Source organism: Coenobita brevimanus, chromosome 16 (assembly GCF_032717465.1).
Source record: "Coenobita brevimanus isolate Jiangsu-jjx chromosome 16, ASM3271746v2, whole genome shotgun sequence".
Classification (NCBI taxonomy): Eukaryota; Metazoa; Arthropoda; class Malacostraca; order Decapoda; family Coenobitidae; genus Coenobita; species Coenobita brevimanus.
The window spans coordinates 20086561-20110986 of NC_136969.1; the positions used below are offsets into that span (position 1 = coordinate 20086561).

The window sequence follows — 24426 nt, forward strand, 5'->3', positions numbered from 1 at the left end:
CTGTTCATACAAAACGCCCCATTGAAGATGGAAATGAGTCATCGGTACTGGGAGTTCGGGTAGACATGACTCGTCACCAGACTCCAAGGCACAGATGACTTGAGACCACATTGTATCCTTACTTTGTCCTGCTTTTACCATGTCCGGGGAATACCCAGAAAGAGGGATATCCTCAGATATGGCAGCTGCAATGTTTCTATTCAGCATGTTGGCAATGACATTTTGTCAGCCTGGTAAATATCTGACTTCTGGGTCAAACTCCATTACCTTGCTGAACCAATGCGCGACCTTACCATGCAAGTTTTTTCTCTTTAAACAAGTCATGTATGGGTGCATGATCAGTTAAGACAATTATCTGGTACCCGAAGATGATATCCCGGAAATGTCCTAACGCCCACACAACTGCTAATGTCTCAAAATGTGTCACCAAATATTTTTTTTTTCTGGGGGTCTCTGTGCCCTACTGGCATAAGCAATGGTATGCGTTTTGCCTTCCTCATCCTTTCTCTGTACCACAGCTCCCAGTCCCAAACCTGAGGCATCCGTGCACAGGTAAAAATGTTGAGTAAAATCAGGAAACACTAACACGGGTGCCTCTCTCATGGCTTTCTTGAGGTCGTTGAAGCTTTTCTCTTCCGATAGTCCTCATTGCCATGCAGAATCCTTCTTAAGTAGCATCATCAATGGTGATGCGATAGCAGCATAATTGTGGACAAAGCTCCTGTAGAAACCAGTAAGCCCCAGGAATGAGCGAACATCATCCTTGGACTTGGGTGTACAGAAATTTACCATGGCTATAACCTTATCCAGCACAGCCTTGATGCCATCGCCATCATAAGTACCCTAGAAATCTAACATTTGCCTTTATAAAATCGCACTTCGATAGCTTGATTTTCAGACCCGCGGATCTTAAGGTTTCCATCACTCGATTTAACTTACTAAAATGAGTGTTATGTCTTGGTTCACAATTATTAAGTCATCTAGATACCCTAGGACGTCCTGCCCAATCATATCACCAAACAACTGATTTATCATCCTCTGAAATGTCAAAGGAGCATTACTCAGTCCAAAAGGCATCCGGAGAAATTCAAAGTGCCCACGGTGAGTGCTAAAGGCAGTGATGGGGCGTGACTCTTCAGACAGCTCCACCTGCCAATACCCTGAGGTTAGATCCAGGCAGGTGAACTCGGTATTGCCTTTACCCAAGGACTGCAGTCAGTTTCTGAGATGCGGAATCGAGTAACGATCCGGTATGCTTACCTTGTTCACTTGCCAAAAATCCACAACAGGTCTCACACCACCATCCTTTTTAGGCACTAGAAAGAGTGGTGCATTCCAAGGTGAGGAAGAAGGCTGAATGACTTCATCATGAAGCAGCTTTTCAACTTCCTCTTCCACTGCTTTCCTTTGGCTGTGTAGTAGACAGTATGCAGGCACATTTTCGGATTTGTACCAGGGCACAACCCAATATGATGCTTCATCTTGTCTATCCTACCCAGCGGTTCTCCTGGAAGTGCCACTACGTCGGCGAATTCTTTAAGAAATGCTTGTAACCACATTTTATGAGCAATATTATCTGTTACCTTCACATATTGTTCTAGCAGCTTTCCTCTCCCGAGATGTGTAGGTTCAGACTGAGTCGTTGTGTGTGATGTGACTAAGGGAGAGATCACTGGTACGTTGTTGATTTCCTTTACAGGTGCACCATAGGACATCGAGTTGCCTATATAACAACCATCTCTGAGCTTAACTGCACCACCACTCATATTTGCGATGAAGAGGGGCGTCTTCTGGTCTGGTCTGACACTACTCAGGGTGGACTCCAGCGACAATGCCTTATGTTTTACGGTCTCTGGTAAACATGCCACATCAGTTCCCCCTGACACATCAGGTACTTGGACAGGAATTTTGCAGACACTTCGACTGGAAAAGTGGTGATTCCCACTCACTATAGCCCTGACCTGCTTCCAATCCATACCATCTGTTTCGTGTGCGTCCGGGGACTCCCTTGACGCTTCACTTGGGGTCACAACTGGTTGAACGGCTCCTGATTGGATGCCAGTTCCAGCTTGTGTTGCTGAGGGATTAAGGCCCACAAACTCCTTCCCATTAAAGGAAATAGCATGTCTCTGAGGGTGCATAATCACGTTAGACTCCTCCATGGATTCAAAGCCCAATAACCCATCAGCTAGCAAAGGGAAATCCTCAACCACATAAAATGTAGCACGTAACACAGGAGATCGTTTATCTGCCCTCAGTGTCAACGGTACCTGGCTTACGATCTTCATTTTACTCCCTGTTACACCTGTCAAGATCACGTCAGGTGCTGACAACGTCCAATTAGCTCGAGGCATTTTATACTTCAGCCTCTCTAGCACTTTACTAGAAATAGTTTTTGCCATGCCCCAGTGTCCACTCTCAAAGACACCTGACCCTTTCCTTATGATCCAAGGTATCGAGAGCAAATCCACCTTTTTAATAGGTGCCACACACGCATCGGTGGACTGTACGATTTTATTGCGTGTGGCCCTGAGCTTTTCCCGAATTAACCTGGTTGCCTAGTTTTTCCTGACTGGCAAGAACAATTGGGCAATAGTCAGTAGAATGAGGACACCGCCCATGAAAAACACACCATTGTTGTACCTTTGGCTTTTTAGCCTTGGCCTGGTTAAGATAAGTGGTTGCCATATTAGGTTCATGCCATGCAGAAGGAAGATTCACCTGAGTTTGCATGCCAATACTGTTAGTATTCATGTCCCATGGATTAGCATTAAGATCCTGGGTTTGCATGCCAATACTGTTAGTATTCATGCCCCATGGATTAGCATAAGAAACATTAGCAAATAAATGGTCTTGTCCTTGCTGTCCAAAGGTTAATGGTGAACTGAACATGCCTGGGGTGTAAGTGGGTATGTGAATGGTTGCATTAATATCAGAGATTAATGGACCTTGAGTATCCTGAGTGACCAAGGGTGCTGTTGCAGCTTGTTCAACATCCAGTCTCTTCACTAGGAGTACCCTCATTAGCAAGACTAGTGGCCATTTTGGACCTGACTGAACTTCCAGGAACTGTAGAATAAGAATGAACCAGAACGCAAGTAAAGTGTTTAAGCCCCCACCATCCAGTTCCTCAGAAGTGTCCCGACTAACTTAAGCCCCAAGATGTCCCTCACTACGTAAAGTTCGGATATTCTTAAGCAAAGTCCCAGTCCAAAGTCTCAATCCACTCACAAGATTCTGAGTCTAATTCACTAAACTCTATTTCCGTCGTGGTTGGTTTGTCTGAATATCCCCTTAATTTTCGTCCCCACTTCTTCACCGTATCCATCTAACTTTGTCAGAATTTATTCCCTTCCCAGTCACAGGAATAATGAAACTGACACAAATAGATTAGCTGTGGCTAATGGGACACAGACAAGATGTACAGAAAATGTATATATTTAGGGGAAACTGAGAAACATCTATTTTTACACATATAACTAACTTGTGCTGCTTAAAAAATGTCTGAAGGTTCGCTGTGCATGTACACTACCTAGGCGTCATGTGATGCTGAAGTTCCCGGTAGATTCGTACTGTAAGTCCAGACACTCCGCAAGGTTTATTCTCCAACCATATGACGATCCTCTCCCCACGATCCTCTCCCCACGCTGGTCCTCGGGCAACTGCAAGGCGCCGCACTGCGCTACTCAGCCCACCACACACCGCACACTCGCCCTGCCTCACTCCAGCCTCCACGTCCAGAGTTGCCAGATGTATCTAGACGATACCACCCTTCACTGCACTAGCCTCAGTGGCGAGAGTAAGATAATTGCCAGTTCGCGCTTGAAGGTAGAGATATCTCGCCAGGCAGAGATAGAGAGAGAATGAGATTACTCTGGTATATCTGCTTCACTTACCCGCTCCGCAGTTAGTCCCTTTGCAACAGAAGAGTAAGATTTTCTGTTTCACCTGCAGAACCACGAGTGATTGCAAGGGTTTTTCATTGCACAAATCCCTTTAGCACCTTTTTGAATCCCAGCACTGAACACCACTATTATGTATCATCTGGTAGGAATCCTGCCACTGCAACCAATATTATGTGTCGGTTTGTGTAAATTCCTCAACTGGTCACTAATAGATCAGCTTATTGGAACCCCACAGCTGATCACCAATTATATATCAGCTTAGACGTGACCTCACTGTTCCAAGCAAAGTTGATAACGTTGCGCCTGGTCGAAGTTACTTCCGGCTGACACTCTCCACCAAATGTCCTTCTCACACACTGGAGATGGAGGGAATCGGTGTAGATCCTGTTGAAGGAATTGGTAGGTAGTGTGTGCAGGTGAACTGAAAACTGAGCAGATTTATCTCTCTTTATTGCCCACAGAAAGATACAACTGTGACACAGAGAGAGCCCAGAGTATATACGTCCCTCTCATTTGAATGATAAGTGCTTTTCTGCCTTAGCTGGCCGGCGTTCCCTCTAGAGTGGCGCTGAGGTCAACATATTCAGAGATGCCAAACCCCTCAGACAACTGGGATTTACTCATGAATAGAAGCATCTCAACTTTACCATGCATATTATATACATCCATAAAACAGTATTGATTACATTAAAGTATACCAACAAGGTAAATATTTCCCCAAGACTTTAAACATATATACAATTCATATTTCTCTATTGCCTTCCCTTTACCCTAGGTTGTTTTGATTGAAAAAGGCTGTTTGATTGTGCATCCTATCCCAAGCCACAATTTACAGTGAAATGGTGTTTGGTTGCTTATTCACACTATATTACACATTGTTAATTATGAATAAACAACTTTGTATGTAATATGTAACAATAGTGTGGAACTACAACTCGTCATGGGAAACGATGTTGGCACCAGAACAAGTTTTCCGTATTTTGTTGATTTGTATATTGATCTATTTCTATATTTCTGTATGTTTTACGCCAATAAGTATTGTTTTTTACATATACGCATATGAGATGGAAGAAAGTTCAGCTTCAGTATCACTCCCTAGCAAAAAAATTGGTGGTCATGTCGAGTTACTGAGTGCACTATCAAAAAGCTTATGATATTTTATGTGTACACTTCGAGTTAAAAAAAAAAAAAAAAGAATATAAAAACTAACGAACGAAAATATGTAGGTGTGGGTGAGGCAGGGAAAGAGTGTTTTTATCTTGCCTGCATGGAGGAGTATTCTACATTTGTTGTCCATTTACTCGAAAACTATTGGACGGATCGATTTCCTGTAAGTTATATGATAAAGATCAATGAATTCTACGTGTGTACAGCACATAACAATGTAATATCTCTAATGAAAAGTCGTTGTTACGTAGGCGAGAATATAAAGGTTATTTTGTGAGCAAGATAATAGTGCAGCAGGCTTGAATACCCTGTAGTTTTTTGCGATTTACTCTGGAATTATGAGGCCTATCAAAAATCGGCGGGTACCATGAGAAAGCTCATGAAATTCTAAACAAGATTATGAAATAAAAACATAACTTGTGAGAGAAAACTTTTGCGGCAGAGCTCCCTGCACCATTTTTTTTTTTTTTTTTCAAAACATGGCTTTCAGTTTCTGGTTATTTTCCCGAAAACTACAAATCGTATCACAACCAGACTTTCCAGTTCGAAAGCTGATGAAGTTTTCCATCAAAACTTCTAATAACATTTTCCTCTATGATGGAAAATATTCGAACTAGAATGTTGGGAAGTAAGATTGACGTTCGGAAATGTTTATTCACGGCGGCCTAATGCACTTTTATTCGTATTTTTCTTTTTATTTTTTTCTCCTTATCGGCTAGAACAAACACTGGCGAATAAGATATGTAGGTTTCATGGCAATATATAGAGGTTTGGGTGGCGAAAATAAGGCGAGAATACGTGTTTTCAGCGGTGCACGGGCTGGCTGGCTGGGAGGGGGGTGGAGTAATATCGTGTGTCGGCAAAACTTATAAAACTTATGCGTGCGCAAGAGGGTTAAATACTGGTATTCCCTACAATGACATTTTCCTTCTCTACAGTACGTATTTTTTTTCCACTTTATGTACAAATTTACACTATATAGGTTACACTTACCAATACACCAGCGAAGTATCAGGCTGGGATGATAAGGATGGAGGTGAGAGGGTGTTGGCACGTTGGAGCTCCGAAGGTGATGGGAAGGAGGCTGGCGGGCCATAAAGTGTGATCAGGGCAAGTCACTTTATAATCTGTGTAGTAACTTCTTTCAGAAGCCATCTCTTCCCTTGAAAAACACGATACTGTCATCTCCAAAACTCTCTCAATCGTACACTCACTCAACTCCTTCCCCGTACGAGTGAGGGGCTTGTCAATGGTGCAGGTGGCAGAGACCAAATGGCCACACATGGCATCAAGCGAAGTGGACTGTGCAGACTCAGAAATCACAGTCCCTACCCGTTCCGTTTCCTAAGGAAAACTGGCAGTGCAGTTCACCTGCCTCCTATACGTCTATGTCATGCACTCCACACCACAGAAAATGGGTAGGATTTGAGGCACTGGCAGGAAGTGCAAAGTGGCTATGTTCATCATCTGAGCTACCCCGAACACTTGTTTTATGATGGCTATGTTTGTCACTAAAGCTTCAGGGTTTAATAAGTAGACAAATAAAGAAGTAGGAGTAGGTGCATACACGGTAATTTCTTGCCTGTGTAAATGCGATGATGTATGTCAAGTAATGCCATTTGTTTTATTGTCTTCTTATCTGTATGTTAATTTATTTAACTATTTATTTTGCCAGTTCTCATCAATTCCAACGTCCAAAGTCAGGCTTTCGATATGTGCCTCAGTGCCAGGAAAAAGACAGTTTTCTTTATCTTGAGTATTGATGTGCAGTGATGGGAGTTTCCAGTAGTTGATGTGTAGGTCATTGTGGGTTAAATAGCCAGCTCTTCTGACGATGCAGACTCATCCTAGTCAGGGACAAAAACAAAGAGTAGAAGTGAAACAGAAAGCAATGTAAGAACAAAGGATACTACAGGAATGGATCAGAGTAAAGGACATGAAACAGGAGCTGAAAGAGGTGGAGCAGGAATGACGCTCGCTGAATCAGTGAAAAGCAAAGAGAGGAACAAGAATAAGAGATGGAAAAGATGTATGGTGCATCATTTCCGTAGGTTGAGTACCTTTGTGTTGACCCTTGTCTCATATTACTCTGATTTTCTTTTAATGAACATATTATTAGGTATGCATCTGTAGTGGAAGAACAAAATCTGAATTTTCTTATACCACCTTGTAAAATAATCCCATTTATCTAGGGGCCTACTCTACTGTAGACTGGAGCATCATTATCAGCACCTCTAGTCACACATCCGGTGCAGATGAGATGTTTTTCTTCTCTCTCTCTCTCTGATACATTGGATCGGCACGGCACACTAATGTGCTGCAGTATACAGGCTGGCGCCCACTGTTCTTAAGGAAGATTGTCTGCCTTAATGACACTTGCTACGTTAATAGGAATAAATTAAACCCTTCTTTGTTAACTTTTTTTTTTCCTTTATGCTGTTAGTAGATAAAAATCTAATCCTTCTTCTTGCAGCCTGCTGCCATAAATCTAAGCATCTTTATGCAGTCAGTATACATATAAATAGTCAATCGTCATGCAGTTTGTAGACATGAATTTAATCCTTCATCCAGTTACCAGACACAAAAATAATACTCAATCTTCTTGAAATCAGTACACTTACAACTAATCCTTTATTCTGTCAATTGACATCAATTCAATCCCTCTTCATGCAGTCGATGGTCTTTAACCATTCTTTTTTCTTACTTGCTGTGTCAGTTTCGCCCCTTCATATGCTTGGTGAAGAGCAAGTGTGCAAATGACTTAATGTATGGGGTAACAAAGGGACGCGTCACTGGGCGTGACCAGTGATATCAGAGTACATTACAGTCACCTATTACATCGCTGTTTCTTCTCGAGTACTTAGGGTATGTCCGTTACTTTCCTCCCCGATGCTTCATATTACAATTATCTATGGGTAATGGATCACACTAACCCTCTCTGTTTGGAAATGTTATCCAGCACAGAAGAGTAAACAGTACCAGATATGGATATTAAGCGATCTCTTGTCCACGGCTATACGAAAGAGGTGTAAATGGAGATCATAATGCAGCACCAAAATAATACAACACTAGGAAACAGAGAAATGTTTACGTGAAATCTAACAGGGAACAGAAAAACTTTAAATGAAGATCAATATGACACTGAAGTAATACATAAATGTTGATGATGACAGTATTGAAGCATTACAGCACAGTGGAAATATAAGGTGAATGAAGAGAGTGATGCAACAAGATATATACTGTACGCAAAATATAGATGGTAATGCATTACTAAAGTACAACAGAAGTACAGATAAAGGCAGTATTACAGCGCGAGGATAGTCAAGAGATGTAAATGAAGACAGTAATACAACAGTAAAGGGGAGGCAGTGGCTGAATCGGTAGAGAGGCGGCCTGCAGTCCTGATGGACCCAGGTTCGAATCCCGGCTGGGTCAGGGAACAGTTTAGGGATTTGAATTTCATTAAAAGCAGACTTTCCTGATCTACCAGATAACCCGCCAACATGTCGTAAAAATACCCCCGCTAATACTGTACCAATATACCAGTCCTGTATGAGACAGCCCTAGTATGTATTCAATATGGACGGTGGGTGTTAGCGCCGAAGTGGTGACATGTGGAGGTGTAGGAGGACTACTGGGCTTTGGGATAGGCTACTGCCCCCGAGATATAGGCCCTGAAGCCTTTGCCCAGAGTCGGACACATAAAAAAAAAAAAAAAAGCGACAAGAAATGCACGTGAATAGTGTAGTACAATGACAGCCAAAACAAGACATTTCCTCACCTGCCGTGTCGACTACGCCCTTTCCTGTGCATGGCGGAGAACATGGGCGTGTGAACGTGGCCAAAAGCGTGGAGAAGAAAGAAAGGTTGGTCACCGTGAGCGTGGACGGCTATAAAGCGTCTTGACTCCTCCACCAGCCTCTGCGATAACCCATCCAGTTCCAAAAGACGCTCAGCTACCCGGCCGTCACGAATCAGCAGGGAGTTGGAGTAGCTTGCCAGCCATGATGATATCTTTACGAGAGTAATTTATTGATGATAACGATAGAAATATTGATCATCGTGACAATGATGATGATGATCAAGATGTTGATGATAGTGGTAGCAATAAAAAAATATAAAAAAACGAAGATAAAGATGACGGTGTAGTTATGCAGCCAGTGACACATATGCCAGGTCCTAATTTAACCATGATGATGAAAATACTGATGGTAATATTAAAACTCTAACACTGAGATTATGGTGAGGATGATAATGACAGTATTAAAAAAAAAAAACTTAAGCCATGATGATGATGATAATTAGTGGTGGGCAGTGCAAACGAAGAAGGACCTTGCGCAAGCGCAAATGCGCAATCTGACAAATATTTAGCTTGCGCAATGTCGCAGAGCGCAAGCTGAAACCATTTGCATATATTTTTGGGAATTACCGATAAATATCGAGATATTTAAATAAAACAGCATACCTACTTACTTTTACTTTTTATTATTATTTTCTATTATTTGTAATATGCACAAATGTGCAATCTAATATTTAGCTTGTGCAATGTCGCAAAGCGCTAGCGCAAATCATTTGCATATATTTGTGGGGATTATTGTGAAATATATATTGGTATAATTAAATAACTTACTATAGCAACCTGCCCACCACCTGTGGTGTCTGAGGTACAGTAGGTCATTGTCCGGGAAAAACAGCCTATATTTACCAAGGCATTGGCAAAGATCACGTGATTACTGTATCATCAACTCTCTCTCTCCGACAGAGGAGGGAGGGAATGGAGAATATGAGAGAGAGAGGAGAGAAGGAATGGAGAATAAGAGAGAGAAGTGGGACGTTGTTTATGCCTTATCTCCTCACTCAAAGGGACGCTCCATTGCCATTCCGGCGTATTTATTCTCTCTCTCTCTCTCTCTCTCTCTCTCTCTTTTGTCTTGTCAAGATAGTTTATTTAATAATTCAGTATATATATACAATAGCATATGTAATTCGTTACAAAAAATAAAAATTCATGAAAACATAGTATTAAAATCAAATATCCACAGCCTAATAAATTATTAGGCTGTGGATATTTGATTTAAATAATATGTTTTAATGGTTTTTGTAAGGAATTGCATATGCTAATCTTAATAAATAATGTATATTTATTATCATTTACTAATAATAATAATTTAAAAATATTAAAAATTCTTTGTGGTAGGTGGTGGCGACCATCATCCACTCACTTGATGTAGTGCTGCCTACTCCTTCCTTAGCCTTTATCATTCTTTTTCTGTGCCTGCCCTCCTCTCTTCCTATTTCTCCCATATTCCCTGTCATTCTTATTGCATTTCTTTCCTTTACAGGTGGCTTTACATTGAGTGACAAGCCTAATGGTTTCCTGTAAGCCAAGAAACCATTTACAACGCTGGGTGGTAACCATATAACCAAACCATACGTGCTCCCTACGTGTCAACAAGTGGGTTGGTGGGGGGTTAGTCCCCCTCCCCATAAAACAACTTACTCCAAGTCAAATGGCCGCCCCTTACGGGATTATGGAGTTTGGCAATAGATAGATAGATAGACATTATCTGTTGAAGCATATTAATGCTACTATCCCCTTCCCTCCCGCGTCCCCCCACCAAGTACCAACCCACCTTCGCGACCCGCCCCAGCCTCCCCCATCCCTTGTCCAGCCATGTGGGAAGCTCCCACCACGTGTCCCCTGGAAGACCAAGTGTCCCTTGGATTGCGCAGTGTGCAATTTCACATGGCAGGTGCGCAGGCTCAAATTTAGTTTTGCAAGCGCAACTAAGTTTGCGCTTGAGGACCTGCCATTCATGTGCGCAAGCGCAAAATTGCGCATGGTCTCCTGTGGTGCGCAATGCGCAAACGATATCACCGGAGTGCAAGGGTGTGCAATTGCTCTGTCAGGTCTCCATATTATAATTACAAATCATAATAGATAAATAGATTAATAGATAGAGAGACAGATAGAAGCAGGAAGTCAGATGATGAGAAGGTATTGTGTCTGCGAGAATCAAGCAATGCTAAACATGCTTACACACTCTTAACTCAAGGAATGCTTTATAGGCACATGACAGCACCTCGTGACCATACACACACATACACACATACTCACACACAGGCTTCTAGAAATTTCCAACCACAGTGTAACACACGTGACACGACCCCTGCTTCACCAGAATTTAGGAAACAGAGGGCAGAAGGAGACAGACCATAGAATCGACAGGCAGTAGGGAGACGAGCTCAGCAACATGGAAGAGAGAGAGAGAGAGCGAGACAGGGAGGTAGCTCGCGGGACTCTTACTTAACTTCACTCGTGTGTGAGAGACTGTTAATATTCCAAGACATATAAAAATAGTCCCATACTATTCTTTACCTCTCCTGTCATTGCATGACAAATGGGAACGAAGATTTTCTACTTACAAAGCTACTCAAGTATAACATCAACTCGTCCACAAGTCTAATATATATATATATATAACTGATCTACAAAACTTCTCTACAAGTTACTACAAAGTCTTTTGTGACATTTTGTGGCAGCGAACGTATACGAACCTTGTCTACGAATCAACAGTGAATTCCTAGAAAATATCAAGATTGAAAACAAAAAATACATCTCACAACCAACAACTCACAACCAGCTCCTGACAGTATTCTCTCCAACCAGCCCCTCCGTCTCCCTGATCATCATGCTGATGTAGAGGTGAAGAGGTCACAGGACGCCTTGCCAGTAGTTCAACAAAGTACTGATACAAACAATCTTGCAATGTCTACGACGAACCAACGAACTACAACCATCTACAATCAACTACAAATAACAACTCTACGAGTCGTCTGTATAATCTTCTACACGCACCTACACGTAGCAGCAGTCTTCATCCCACAACGAGTAAATCACAAGAGAAAAGGACCGAGAAAACATCGACAAAGAAAAACAAAACAAATAAACAAACGAAGAACGAAACACGACTCACAACTCACAACCACCAGACATCACCCTCCTCTCTCTGCTACATCCACCCAACCTCCACCGCTGACGCAGGAGTCGAGAGGTCAAGACGACGAAGCAGATACCAAGCCCATATTCACAACTCATCTTACTCACTTATCTTCACTGAAGTTACTCATCGCTACTCATTTACTCACCACAGCTACCAGTGTGGGAAGTCGACGTTACCATTCTTGTTTGCTGACAGGACGACGAGCCGTGTGTCTGACACCCCACAACACGTCAATCAACCCGTAAAGAACAACGCTATCACCACGTGCAACACCACTCACACCATTTCCACCACAGTAAAAATTAATGAGTTACTTCATTTATACTATACACAGTGATAGACAACACATTTTGCGCAAACATATAAAACCTGCTGTATAATTACAGCTTGAATACATATACCTACTTCAGTTATCTTCATAATTCAGTCATTCAATACTTGCACCAACAATAAATATTCTACACTGTATATATTCATTCATTTATTATAGCATTTATTTACTCCCAACGAGTGTTACCATTTATACCTACATAAAATACGTGTTGCATACATACAGCTATACATTATTACATCTACAAAGTAATAAAGAAAATATACCATCACAATTACTCAGTGAGCGATTAAAAGAACTGTATTAAACATTTACTAATTAAAGCTACCTAGTGGAAACAGACAAATTAAGTTACAAGGAAAACCAGAAAAAAAAAAAATGGCCAACACAAATGACGTTAGCAAGAATGAACATCTTCAACACAATCGTGAAGACAATGATTTCCACACAATGCTGACACATATATTGCCCACGATAGGTACAAGTGAAGAACAAGTCAGTGTATATAGTTAATACTGTATATAGTGTATATATATTTTTTTATATAAAATAAAATATGGGGCTATATAATATCATTTTCAGTAATATCTGTGCAATATAAACTAAACCTTAAAAAAGGGTCCCTAAGGGAATTAGCCAGCAATTATATAACCATGAACAACACAGATAAAGCGTAGATAAACGAAGAAAAACATACTATAGAAAATCAATACATACAAAAAAAAAGAAAAAAAAGAAAAAAAAAAGAAATAGAGTAAGATCACATAACAAACAAATGAAAATAAGTGTAAGTGTTACTACAAATGCCAAAATACCACATAAACTACAAACAAAAAAGCAAATTGTCTCCACAAGCTGCTAGTGGCACGGCACATCATATCATCGACCGCAGCATGACCGGATTCAATGTCAGGACTGGAATTATTACAATTATGTAACTACAAACGATATGTAACAATTATGTAACGACAAACGATTGCATTATGTTACACTTGCTACAATTATGTAACTACAAACAATATGTAACAATTATGTAACAGTTGCATTAACAAGATGTAACTTTTATGTAACTTTAACTACAATTATGTAACTACAAACAATATGTAACAATTATGTAACAGTCGCATTAACAAGATGTAACTTTTATGTAACTTTAACTACAATTATGTAACTACAAACAATATGTAACAATTATGTAACAGTTGCATTAACAAGATGTAACTTTTATGTAACTTTAACTACAATTATAAGGCCAACACAATTATGTAACAGTTGCATTAACAAAATGTAACTACAATTATAAGCCCAACACAATTATGCATTACCACAATATTATGTAACGATTCATAAAATGTTACAATTATGTATTACCACAGTATTACTACAATATTATGTAAAGTCATACAATTATACCACAATTCTGTACTACCATTATCTTTAAAAGAAATATTAATAACGCTTACTATAATCTTAATTTTAAACTATTTTTTTTCTTGCATGTATGCATTTCACTACAATAACCCAAGTACATACTGTATTACAGTTAAATAGTTTACTTTTAATGCATTTATTCAAATAAGTATACAACTTGTTTAAAATGTAATATTACTGGATAATTGCTATTTACTATGAACGTTATATGTATACAATATTATAATCAATATTATGTACTAATAGATTAGCATATGTCAATGATAACTGCTGTCGGAGGACCTTCAGCGGCGCGGCCAAGCATATGTCAGGACCCCATATTATAATTACAAATCATAATAGATAAATAGATAAACAGATAGATAGAGAGACAGATAGAAGCAGGAAGTCAGATGATGAGAAGGTATTGTGTCTGCCAGAATCGAGCAATACTAAACATGCTTACACACTCTTAACTCAAGGAATGCTTTATAGGCACACAACAGCGCCTTGTGACCACATACACACATACTCACACACAGGCTTCTAGAAATTTCCAACCACAGTGTAACACACGTAACACGACCCCTGCTTCACCAGAATTTAGGAAACAGAGGGCAGAAGGAGACAGGCCATAGAATCGACAGGTAGTAGGGAGACGAGCTTAGCAACATGGAAGAGAGAGAGAGAGAGCGAGACAGGGAGGTAGCTCGCGGGACTCTTACTTAACTTCACTCGTGTGTGAGAGACTTTGTTAATATTCCAAGACAAATAAAAATAGTCCCATACTATTCTTTACCTCTCCTGTCATTGCATGACAAATGGGAACGAAGATTTTCTACTTACAAAGCTACTCAAGTATAACAACCGCTTGTCCACAAGTCTAATATATTTATATAACTGATCTACAAAACTTCTCTATAAGTTACTACAAAGTCTTTTGTGACAGCTCTTTGCGCAAGTGTTTGCGCACCTGCCCAACACTGATGATAATAACCATGGGTACTGAGCAGCAGGGGCGCAAATGAGTGATGCTTCACCTCATTCTTCCATCATAGACGGTTTCATTTAAAAAGACGTACATACTGTATGAATGATAATCGTCAATATTTAGCATAATGTTTGCTGGAGTATAAATGTTTTACTCTTCAATAACATTTTTTTTTTTTCCGGGGTGTGAAAACAATCTGTCTATCTATCTGTATTCTATCTTATTCTTGCCAGATGTCTTAATCCCGTAAAAAGGGTGTCAGCAAAACAAATAAATTTCATATTGTTCCAACAGAATATATATATATATATATATATATATATATATATATATATATATATATACACACACACACAAACACACACACACATATATAAGGACGGTAGGCAACAATGGCTGTCTCTAAGTGGACCAAACTGTCAGTGACCCGAAGTGACTTTCGACACTAAAAGTTATTTTTATATGGAAGTACTCCAGTGCTACATGCCACGCGAGGATCATGGCCCTGGCTTAATAATCTTTAGAGTCTTAACATTTCACGTGAGCAAGGTCGTAATTTTAAAGCTTTTCATATTTTCTGCACTTGATAACCTTTGAGCTTTATCCTGGCGGATGTAGGTCATGCCTGTACGACAAACACTTATAGTACTCATTAGCGTCTATAAGCATGCAATGGTTCATTTGATTCCATCAACGCGCTGTGGAGCTAGGGAACTTGAGATTCACAGAATGGCACACCAGAGGTACAACTTCTAGGTGGTGCTGCCAGCGACTAGAAGTGAGTTTCGACACTGTTTTTTATTGGAAGTACAGTACTCTAGTGCAACATTCTACCCAAGAAAATCATGACCCTGGCTTAACCCGCCACGTCCCGGAGACGTGAATTCATGTCCTCACATGATGTGCACTCATATCCCGGAGACGTGAATTAATGCGGCAACATTGCAAGGTCCCTAATTTGCACAATTTTCAATTTTCGCGAGTGAATTTCATGAGTGAGTTTTGGCATGTATACACGGGACACCTTCCTCTATTCCTCTACAAGATGCCAAGCAGGAACAATGCCTTACATCGCATAACCTCCACCCCCCTGCACGCCATTGTCTCGGCAATTCACCTGTTACCAGTGACCTGGCCAATAAAGACATTCAGGGCCAGAGTGATTCCCCAATCGATGACAATGTGGAGGACAAAGTTTACATAGCATTAGAGGAAGAAACAGTCAGAAATGATGATCAGGTAATGTGGGAAAAAAGGTCATGAATGGTTATGAGTTAGTGAGTGAAACAGTGCTTATAATGCCTATATTACTGTTTGAAAATCAATATACTCTTGTACTATATATAAATTCGTACCAAGTAAATAAATACTGTTTATGAGTGGATAAAATAGTTACCCTCCCATAGAACTCGTTTTCTTTGGTGCCAGCCTGTTAGAAAACCCAGTCAGATAAGGAGGTACTCATACCTAGATCGAGTATTTTAAACCTCTGGTGAGCAATTTCTCTATGAATTTTTGATGTTTTTCTCCAAAAGCGGATGTTTGAGCCCCCTCCCAAAAAAAAAGGTCATAAAATGTCGGGACTGGGGCGTACCACTGCCCAGAAAACATTGGGGTGGGGCGGATTAATAAGCTTCGAAGCTCTAGCATTTTGATCGAGCATAAATGTGATTTTAGCCATATTCACCGTTTTTGCATTCAATGACTTCTGCTCCCTGACCTAGCCATTGTTGCACGTAGGTGACAGTAGAAATTTGTAGCACCAGTCGAAGTCTATAAGTACGCAAACTTTCATTCAGTTCCATCAGGCCACTAGGGAACTGTGGGGACATTTTTGAAAACTGGTACGGGTTGCTCGGGATGCTGAGGCCAACTTTCACAGGGTTGCCACTTGGGAAGTAGAGGAGAAAGAGGGGAAAATGGATAGCACATTTCCAACAGGAAACGACCTCAGGATTACGTCTAGAGGAAGTCAGAGCTTTCTGCCCCCATTAGTAATGCTTCTACAGCTCAAAACGTGAAAAGTGCAAAAACCTGGGTTTCAGCCGTTCCTAGGCAACGAGTGCTTGCCTAGCAACCAAATCCTTGCGGACACAACTAGATCATTGTTTCCAAGTTTGGTTGGGTTTGGTTAATTCTGAAGTGTGGAAGAGCCCGCCACATTTAAACAAAAAATAATACAAGAAAATGCAACTAACAACAAGGGCAGCATGGAGCTGGCCTTTATATATATATATATATATATATATATATATATATATATATATATATATATATATATATATAGCCAGACGCCTTAATCCTGTTCGGGCTGGCCACAAACAAATCGCCTCCACGTCGCCCTGTCCCCCGCCAATTCACTACCCCGCTCCCAACTCACAACCCCCTCCTCTCTCACATACCTCTCCACCCCATCCCTCCATCTCATCCTCGGCCTCCCCTTCCCTCTTCCCCCCTCCACCTCATTCACATACACGCTCTTCGTCAGTCTTTCACCCTCTATCCTCTCCACATGGCCAAACCACCTCAGTGTATTCCTCCAAACTCTTCGTATCACATCCACATCCACAACACAGCGATCCTTTATATCCTCCCTTGTCAGCCTGTCTCTCCATGTGACTCCACAGGCTCCTCTTAAATAACTCATTTCCACTGCTCTCACTCTTGACTTGTGTCCTTCCAACAACGTCCAAGCTTCACTTTTATACGTTAAAGTTGGTATCACAATACTGACATGTAGTAACTTTTTCACTTCCATGCTCACCTCCATGCTTCTAATCATTGCCCTCAAGGAACCAGCAACTTTTCTTCCCTGCTGTACCCTTTCAAGCACTTCACTCTCCAAACGTCCATCCTTACTCATCACACTACCCAAGTACTTAAACTTACTCACATTTTCCAATTCCTCACCATCCAACCTCGCTGTACATTCACTGACTTCACCTCTCTCAAAGACCATCACTTTACTCTTCCCTACATTCACCTTTAGATTCCATTTCTTACACACTCTCACAAACTCATCCACCAAGCCTTGCAGCTCTCTTTCGTCTTCATTCAACAACACAGTATCATCTGCAAACAACAGTACAGGGAGTTTCCAAACACTACCCTCTCTCACCAGGGTCACTTAAACATCCACTACCTTACCTTGTACCTCTTTTATTACCCCATCCATGTACAGATTGAACAACCATGGAGACATTACACATCCCTGTTTCAACCCAACCTTCAAAGAGAAAAATTCACTCAGTTCACCATCCACACGCACTGCAGCCTGTGCACCATCATACATACTCTTCACAGAATTCAACAACTTCCCATCTACTCCATATATTCTTAATACTTTCCACAATCCTTGTCTATCCACCCTGTCATATGCTTTCTCCAAATACGTGAAAGCTGCATACAAAACTTTTCCACTAAAGATCTAAGAATGAAAATCTGATCTACACAACCTCTTCCTTTCCTAAAGCCTCCCTGTACTTGTCCAATTAATTCCTCTCTTCTTTCTCTAACTCTGTCAATAAGTATCCTACCATACACTTTTCCTATTATACTAAGACAGATGCCCCTATGATTACCACACACTTCTTTTTCCCCTTTTCCTTTGTACAAGGGAATAATTATACCTGACTTCCAATCCTCCAGGACTCGACCTTCCTCCCACGCCAAGCTGCACATTTTCCACATCCATGCTACTACTATCTCTCCCCCATACTTCAGCATTTCACCTCAAACTCCATCAATTCCTGGGGCTTCCCCAATTTAACTTTCTTCATTGCTTCCACAACTTTAATCCTACTGATTTCTTCCTGTCTTCTTACCTCCCTCCTTCATCCAGCCATTCCCCAGCCACTTATACTCACATTACTTCCATCCTCTATGTTCAACAATTCCTTAAAGTGTTCTCTCCATCTGCTCATTTTTTCTCCCTTTTCCACTAGTAATCTACCATTTTTATCTTTCACATCGCTACTAATTTCACTTCCACCCTGTCTTACTCTTTTCACCTCTTTCCAGAACATTTTCTTACAGTCCTTCCACTTTACACTCAAGTTCCTTCCAAATTCCTCATCCGCTCTCTTCTTACTCTTACTAATCTTTTCACCTCTCTCTTTCTTTCTACATATAACTCTCTCTTCCGCCTCTCAACTTCTTCCATGCCCCTATTTCTCATCCATTCATTGTATGCTTTCTTCTTTTGTGCCACAGCCTGTCTCACCTCTTCATTCCACCACGCTGTTCCTTGCACCCCCCTCCGTCTTCTCTTCATCCCACACACCACATCACATGCTGCACATATTTCTTCTGCAAATATTCTGCACACACCTTCCACGTCCCCCATCTGCTCCAATTCATATTTGCCCAATCGTTCCTCCACTTCTCTCTTATACTCTGCCTTTTTCTCATCATCTTGTAACCTTTCCACTCTCCTTACAAATACTCCTTCTTCCCTTCTATTTCTCCATGCTAATTGGACCCTGATTCTAGCCACCACCAAGTAGTGGTCAGAGAGTCCACTCCCTCAACCTCTATAAGCTCTTGCATCCATTACACATTTTCGCATCCTTTCATTCACACACACATAATCAGTCATTGCCCTCCTTTCATGCAGTTCACCACCCACCCTTCTCATCACTCACCATGTATACCTGTGGATCATTTTGTGCCTGAAGAGGGTACTGGCTATTACCAACCCCCTCCCAGCACAGATGTCCACAAACGCACTGCCATTCTGATCTATCTCAATAGGCACACCCCACTCACCAACTATTCCATCCACCTTCACATTCCCTACTTTACCATTCATATCACCGATCAAAAACACTCTCTCATTCCTTCCAAACTTTTCCATGCACACTTCCACATTTGTCCAGAACTCTTCTCTCACGCTACTTGCACGATCTTGCATTGGCGCATACACACACACAATCGCCCACATTTGTATTCCAACTTTCAATCTTACCCACACAATCCTTGACCCAACTGATCCATACTCTCTTATGCTCTTCTTCCATCTTTTACTCACAACTGTACATATTCCTTCTTTTGCCCTCTCATTCTCACCTACTCCTGCACTTATACCTTATCCATGCTCCCATTCTCTCACGCTCTCACATGTCCATTTCGTTTCAGTTATTCCGCATACATCAACTTTCGCACCCTCAAGCACCTGGATAATCTCTCTCTCTCTCTCTTTCACCTCATCATTCGCTCCCCTTACATTCCACGTTCCGATTATCATGTCCTTTGTTCGGTCTTTGGTCGTCATCTTTTGGTCAGTCCTTGTCCGAGGCTGATTTTCTTTTTAGTTATTTTCCAGGGAGAGGCACTAACTCTCCGCCAACCGTTTTATTCACGTTTAACGACAAGCAGGGATTCTGGGGGAGTATTCTTGAAAAAAAAAACCTACCCCCAGTGGGGGTTTCAAGAATATATATATATATATATATATATATATATATATATATATATATATATATATATATATTTATGTATATATATATATATATATATATATATATATATATATATATATATATATATATATATAAATATAAATCTCTCTCTCTCTCTCTCTCTCTATATATATATATATGTGTATATATATATATATATCTATATATATATATATATATATATATATATATAAATCTAAATATCTCTCGCTCTCTCTATATATATCTATATCTATAAGTATCTATATATCTATATATATCTATATATATGTATCTATATATATCTATATATCTATCTATCTATATATATATATCCAGGGGTAGAATCCTACTGCTACCTAGTGCGTCTCTGGGTGGCGGATAGGGGAAGGTCTTGCAGATGTGCGAGGTACCGTCTTAGACTGGAGTGACTATGGGACCCACTATAGATATTTAGGGCTCCACCGAATATACTGAGTAAGACACAAAAAAATTACACATTACCGAAAACTATGTGGCAGAGAGGTAAGACTATTTGCCACAATCCCCCTAGCCATACATGAATTCTACTGTTAATGATTTCACAGGCGTTCCTGTCGGACCATCGTCTACTAAAGGTTCAATCGCACTGCCTCCTGTTCTTCTGGGCAGTGTGCCACCGAAAGTGAGTAGGCACTATCTCGGCAGTTCATAGACTAGGACAGTAAACAATCTGAGATCCATGAAATAAACACATACAGTGTAGGAAGCCTCACAGACCACAAACTTGATACCTTAATGACTGAATATATCCATCTATCTCTCTACGTGTCTGTCTGTTTATCTATCAGTCAATCAATCAGTGTATAGATAGATAAAGATACTGATATATATATATATATATATATATATATATATATATATATATATATATATATATATATATATATATATATATATATATATATATATATATATAATATTATCGGTACACATAATCAAGCTCTGAATATTTCTGTCTGTCTGTTTGTTCATTTCTTTTACGAAAATGGTAATAATATTAATTTTGCATTAGATCGGGGTAAGTCCACGAAATGTCAGGAAAAGAATAGATTGGCGATCGCACACGACGCATCTGCGCGGAATTTTCGGAAATTGCCGAACGTGAGAACAAAAAAAATAAAAATATCGACTTTTCAGCCAGAAATGGTCACTGTGGGCCCAATAATGGTAGGGAAACAAAGATAATGGTATCTGCAAACAATTTTTGACAGAAGAGCTATTAGTTAGTCCCGCAAATTTTTGCAGGCAAGCACTAGTTCATATATTCAGGGTGTCGAGGGAGGAAAACCCGATTTTGAGAAATGATAGATGCAAATATTCTAAACAAGAAATTTTAAAATAACATTTGTCCAGATCTTAACCATTGCGCAGCTACAAGTACTGTTGACCTTATGGATGAAAATGGTCTTCTTCATAAATCGCCCATTAAGTCATTATCGTAATAATACAGTAGTCCCATAATGGTTCAGATCTGGACACATGTTGATATAAATTTTTGCTTAGAATACCCTCCTTTGTCATTTCCCAAAGTTATGCCTTTTCCTCCAGGGACACCCTGTATTAGAGAGAGAGAGAGAGAGAGAGAGAGAGAGAGAGAGATAATGTGTGTGTGTGTGTGTGTGTGTGTGTGTGTGGGCGCCCACACACACACACACACACACACACACACACACACACACACACACACACACACACACACACTAGGAGACCTACCCGGCATTTCCTGGCATCTCTGCATTGCTGTTCTGTGTAAGTCATTGACTATATTTCTTTCTGGCAACTCTTACCTGATGTTCTTTAACTAGTCTTTCTTGTTTCTGCTTCTCAGACTCAGTCTCTTTCAACGCCTTTGATCTTTGGGCATTCCTATTTTATTATTATTATTTTTTTTTTTTCAAATGGCGACTTAATTTTTCCCGTTATGACAGCTACATGATGTGAAAACAAAATCATGAACATAGCAAATCAGCAGAAATAAAAGTTGAAGTGACGGTTTAGCCAACCAAAAATTGAAATAGCCAGACCAAAGATTGGATTGATGTTGTAGCCAACCACTTTATTTTTATTTTTTTTTTTAATTTTATTTTTTTGAGAATATAACATTTTCTTTTTTAATGTGTCCGACCCTGCGTATAGGCTTCACAGCCTGCTCCAAAGGCCCAGTAGCCCTCTTACATACCATGCACCTCTACATGTCACCACGTTGGCGCTAACACCCACCGTCCATAATGAATACATGCTAGGGCTGTCTCATACAGGACTGGTGTATTGGTATCAGCTGGGGTATTTTTATATGTTGACGGGTCTTCTGGTAGATCAGTAAAGTCTGACTTTATGAAATTCAAATCCTTAAAGTGTGCCCTGCCCCAGCGGGGATTTGAACCTGGGTCCGGTAGGATGGCAGGCCACCTCTCTACTGATTGAACCACAGCCTCCCACGGAAAGATTTTAAAAAGAGCCTTGTTTGTAGCAGTCTTCCGTTTTTTTGTTTGTTTGTTTGTTTGTTTTAAAAATGACACAATTTTTTTCATGCTATTTCTGACAGAGACACAAGTAAGCTCCACCTCTGATTTAGCTAGATTTAATTTTCCTAAATATATCATGATTCAATATTTCAGACCCAAAGGAGGCGTATGTTGCCTTGCTAAAGCAGAAATTGCCCTGGAGGAGATAACTAAGTTTAATTGTCCTTTTTTCGACTATTCCATATACAAATTAATTCTTTTTGGTAAAATTAAGTATTTCTGTTGTGTTTATTGTTCCCCTAATGCCCCTTCAGAGCCGAGTTTATTTGACTCTCTGTCTTCACAACTAAGTGTCCTCAACATTAATATTGCATCAGCAATTACTATTCTGGGTGATTTTAATGTCCATAATGTCGAATGGCTCGCTTATTCACTCAGAACTGATGACTCTGGTCTTGAATGTGAGCTATTTGCAGACTCATTTAATCTCACCCAGTTAGTCAGTCAACCCAGCCATGTACCAGACAACCCCGATCAAAATCGGGACTTGTTTCTAACAACCAATTCAGATAATTATAATGTCGAAGTGAAGTCCCCCCTCGGATACTCGGATCGTTGTCTGATTCAAGCCACCAGTTTCACACCAACCACACCCTCCTGCTCTGAACTTGTCGTGATGACTAAATGGCATTACGACAGGGCATACTGCGAGGGACCTCATAATTTTCTCATGGATGTTCCTTGGACCTCCTGTTTCTCCCATGATGCAAATTCCACATTGGGCCACATACAGGATTTCATTAAAGTCGGCATGGAAACATTCATTCCCCATCATAGTTACAGAAAAAGATGTAACTCTCCTAAATGGTTTGACCACAATTGTGCTAGAGTAACAGAGCATAAAACAATAGCCTATAACAATTATACAAGGACCAAAACCAAAGAAGCCTTTAATTATTATAAAAATATCAGAAACCATGCCAAAACTATTATCAATCTTTGTAAATCAAACTTTCTACATAAACAAGCTAACAAACTACTAAACAATCCAAATGATAACAAAATGTTCTGGTCAACCCTAAATTCATTTAAAACTAACTTCACTACCACCTCTTCCATTCCACCGTTACAGTCCCCCAATGGAAATCTAGTAAGTGACCTACGCAGAAAAGCCAACCTTCTAGTTGACATTTTTTCAACAAACTCAACCCTAAATTCAGAAAATCATAATATTCCTGTACTTGATTTTGATTCCCCACAAATACCTCCTTTCATGATTCACACCAGACACGTACAAGCTGTATTACAGAATCTATCAGCAGACAAAACCACTGGTCCAGATGAAATTCCTGCAATAGTACTTAAAAATTGCTCCTCAGTGTTGGCTCCTGTATTAGAAAAAAAATTTCCGTTTATGCATCCGTACCTCAGTTTTTCCAGCCCCTTGGAAAGAAGCAAATATTCATCCTGTTCCTAAAAAGGGAACAACTTCTGATCCATCAAACTATAGACCAATTGCAATAACTTTCGTTCTCGGTAAAGTTTTTGAGACACTAATTAACAAACACATAGTCAAGCATCTAGAAATCAATAAATTGATCAATGATCGGCAATATGGATTTAGACAGGAACGTTCAGCTGTAGATATTCTTTGCTTTCTTACCCATCAGATT

General features: G+C 40.2%; 1 protein-coding gene across 1 annotated transcript in view; it reads right to left on the reverse strand.

Annotated features, from left to right (window-relative positions):
• The window catches only part of LOC145390986 (arylsulfatase H-like), a 272579-nt gene that overhangs the window by 85678 nt on the left and 162475 nt on the right, over positions 1-24426 (reverse strand). The window contains exon 7 of the mRNA XM_080265718.1: positions 8854-9086. Within this exon, the coding sequence (XP_080121844.1) occupies positions 8854-9086 (233 nt within the window). The remainder of the gene's footprint in view (positions 1-8853; positions 9087-24426) is intronic.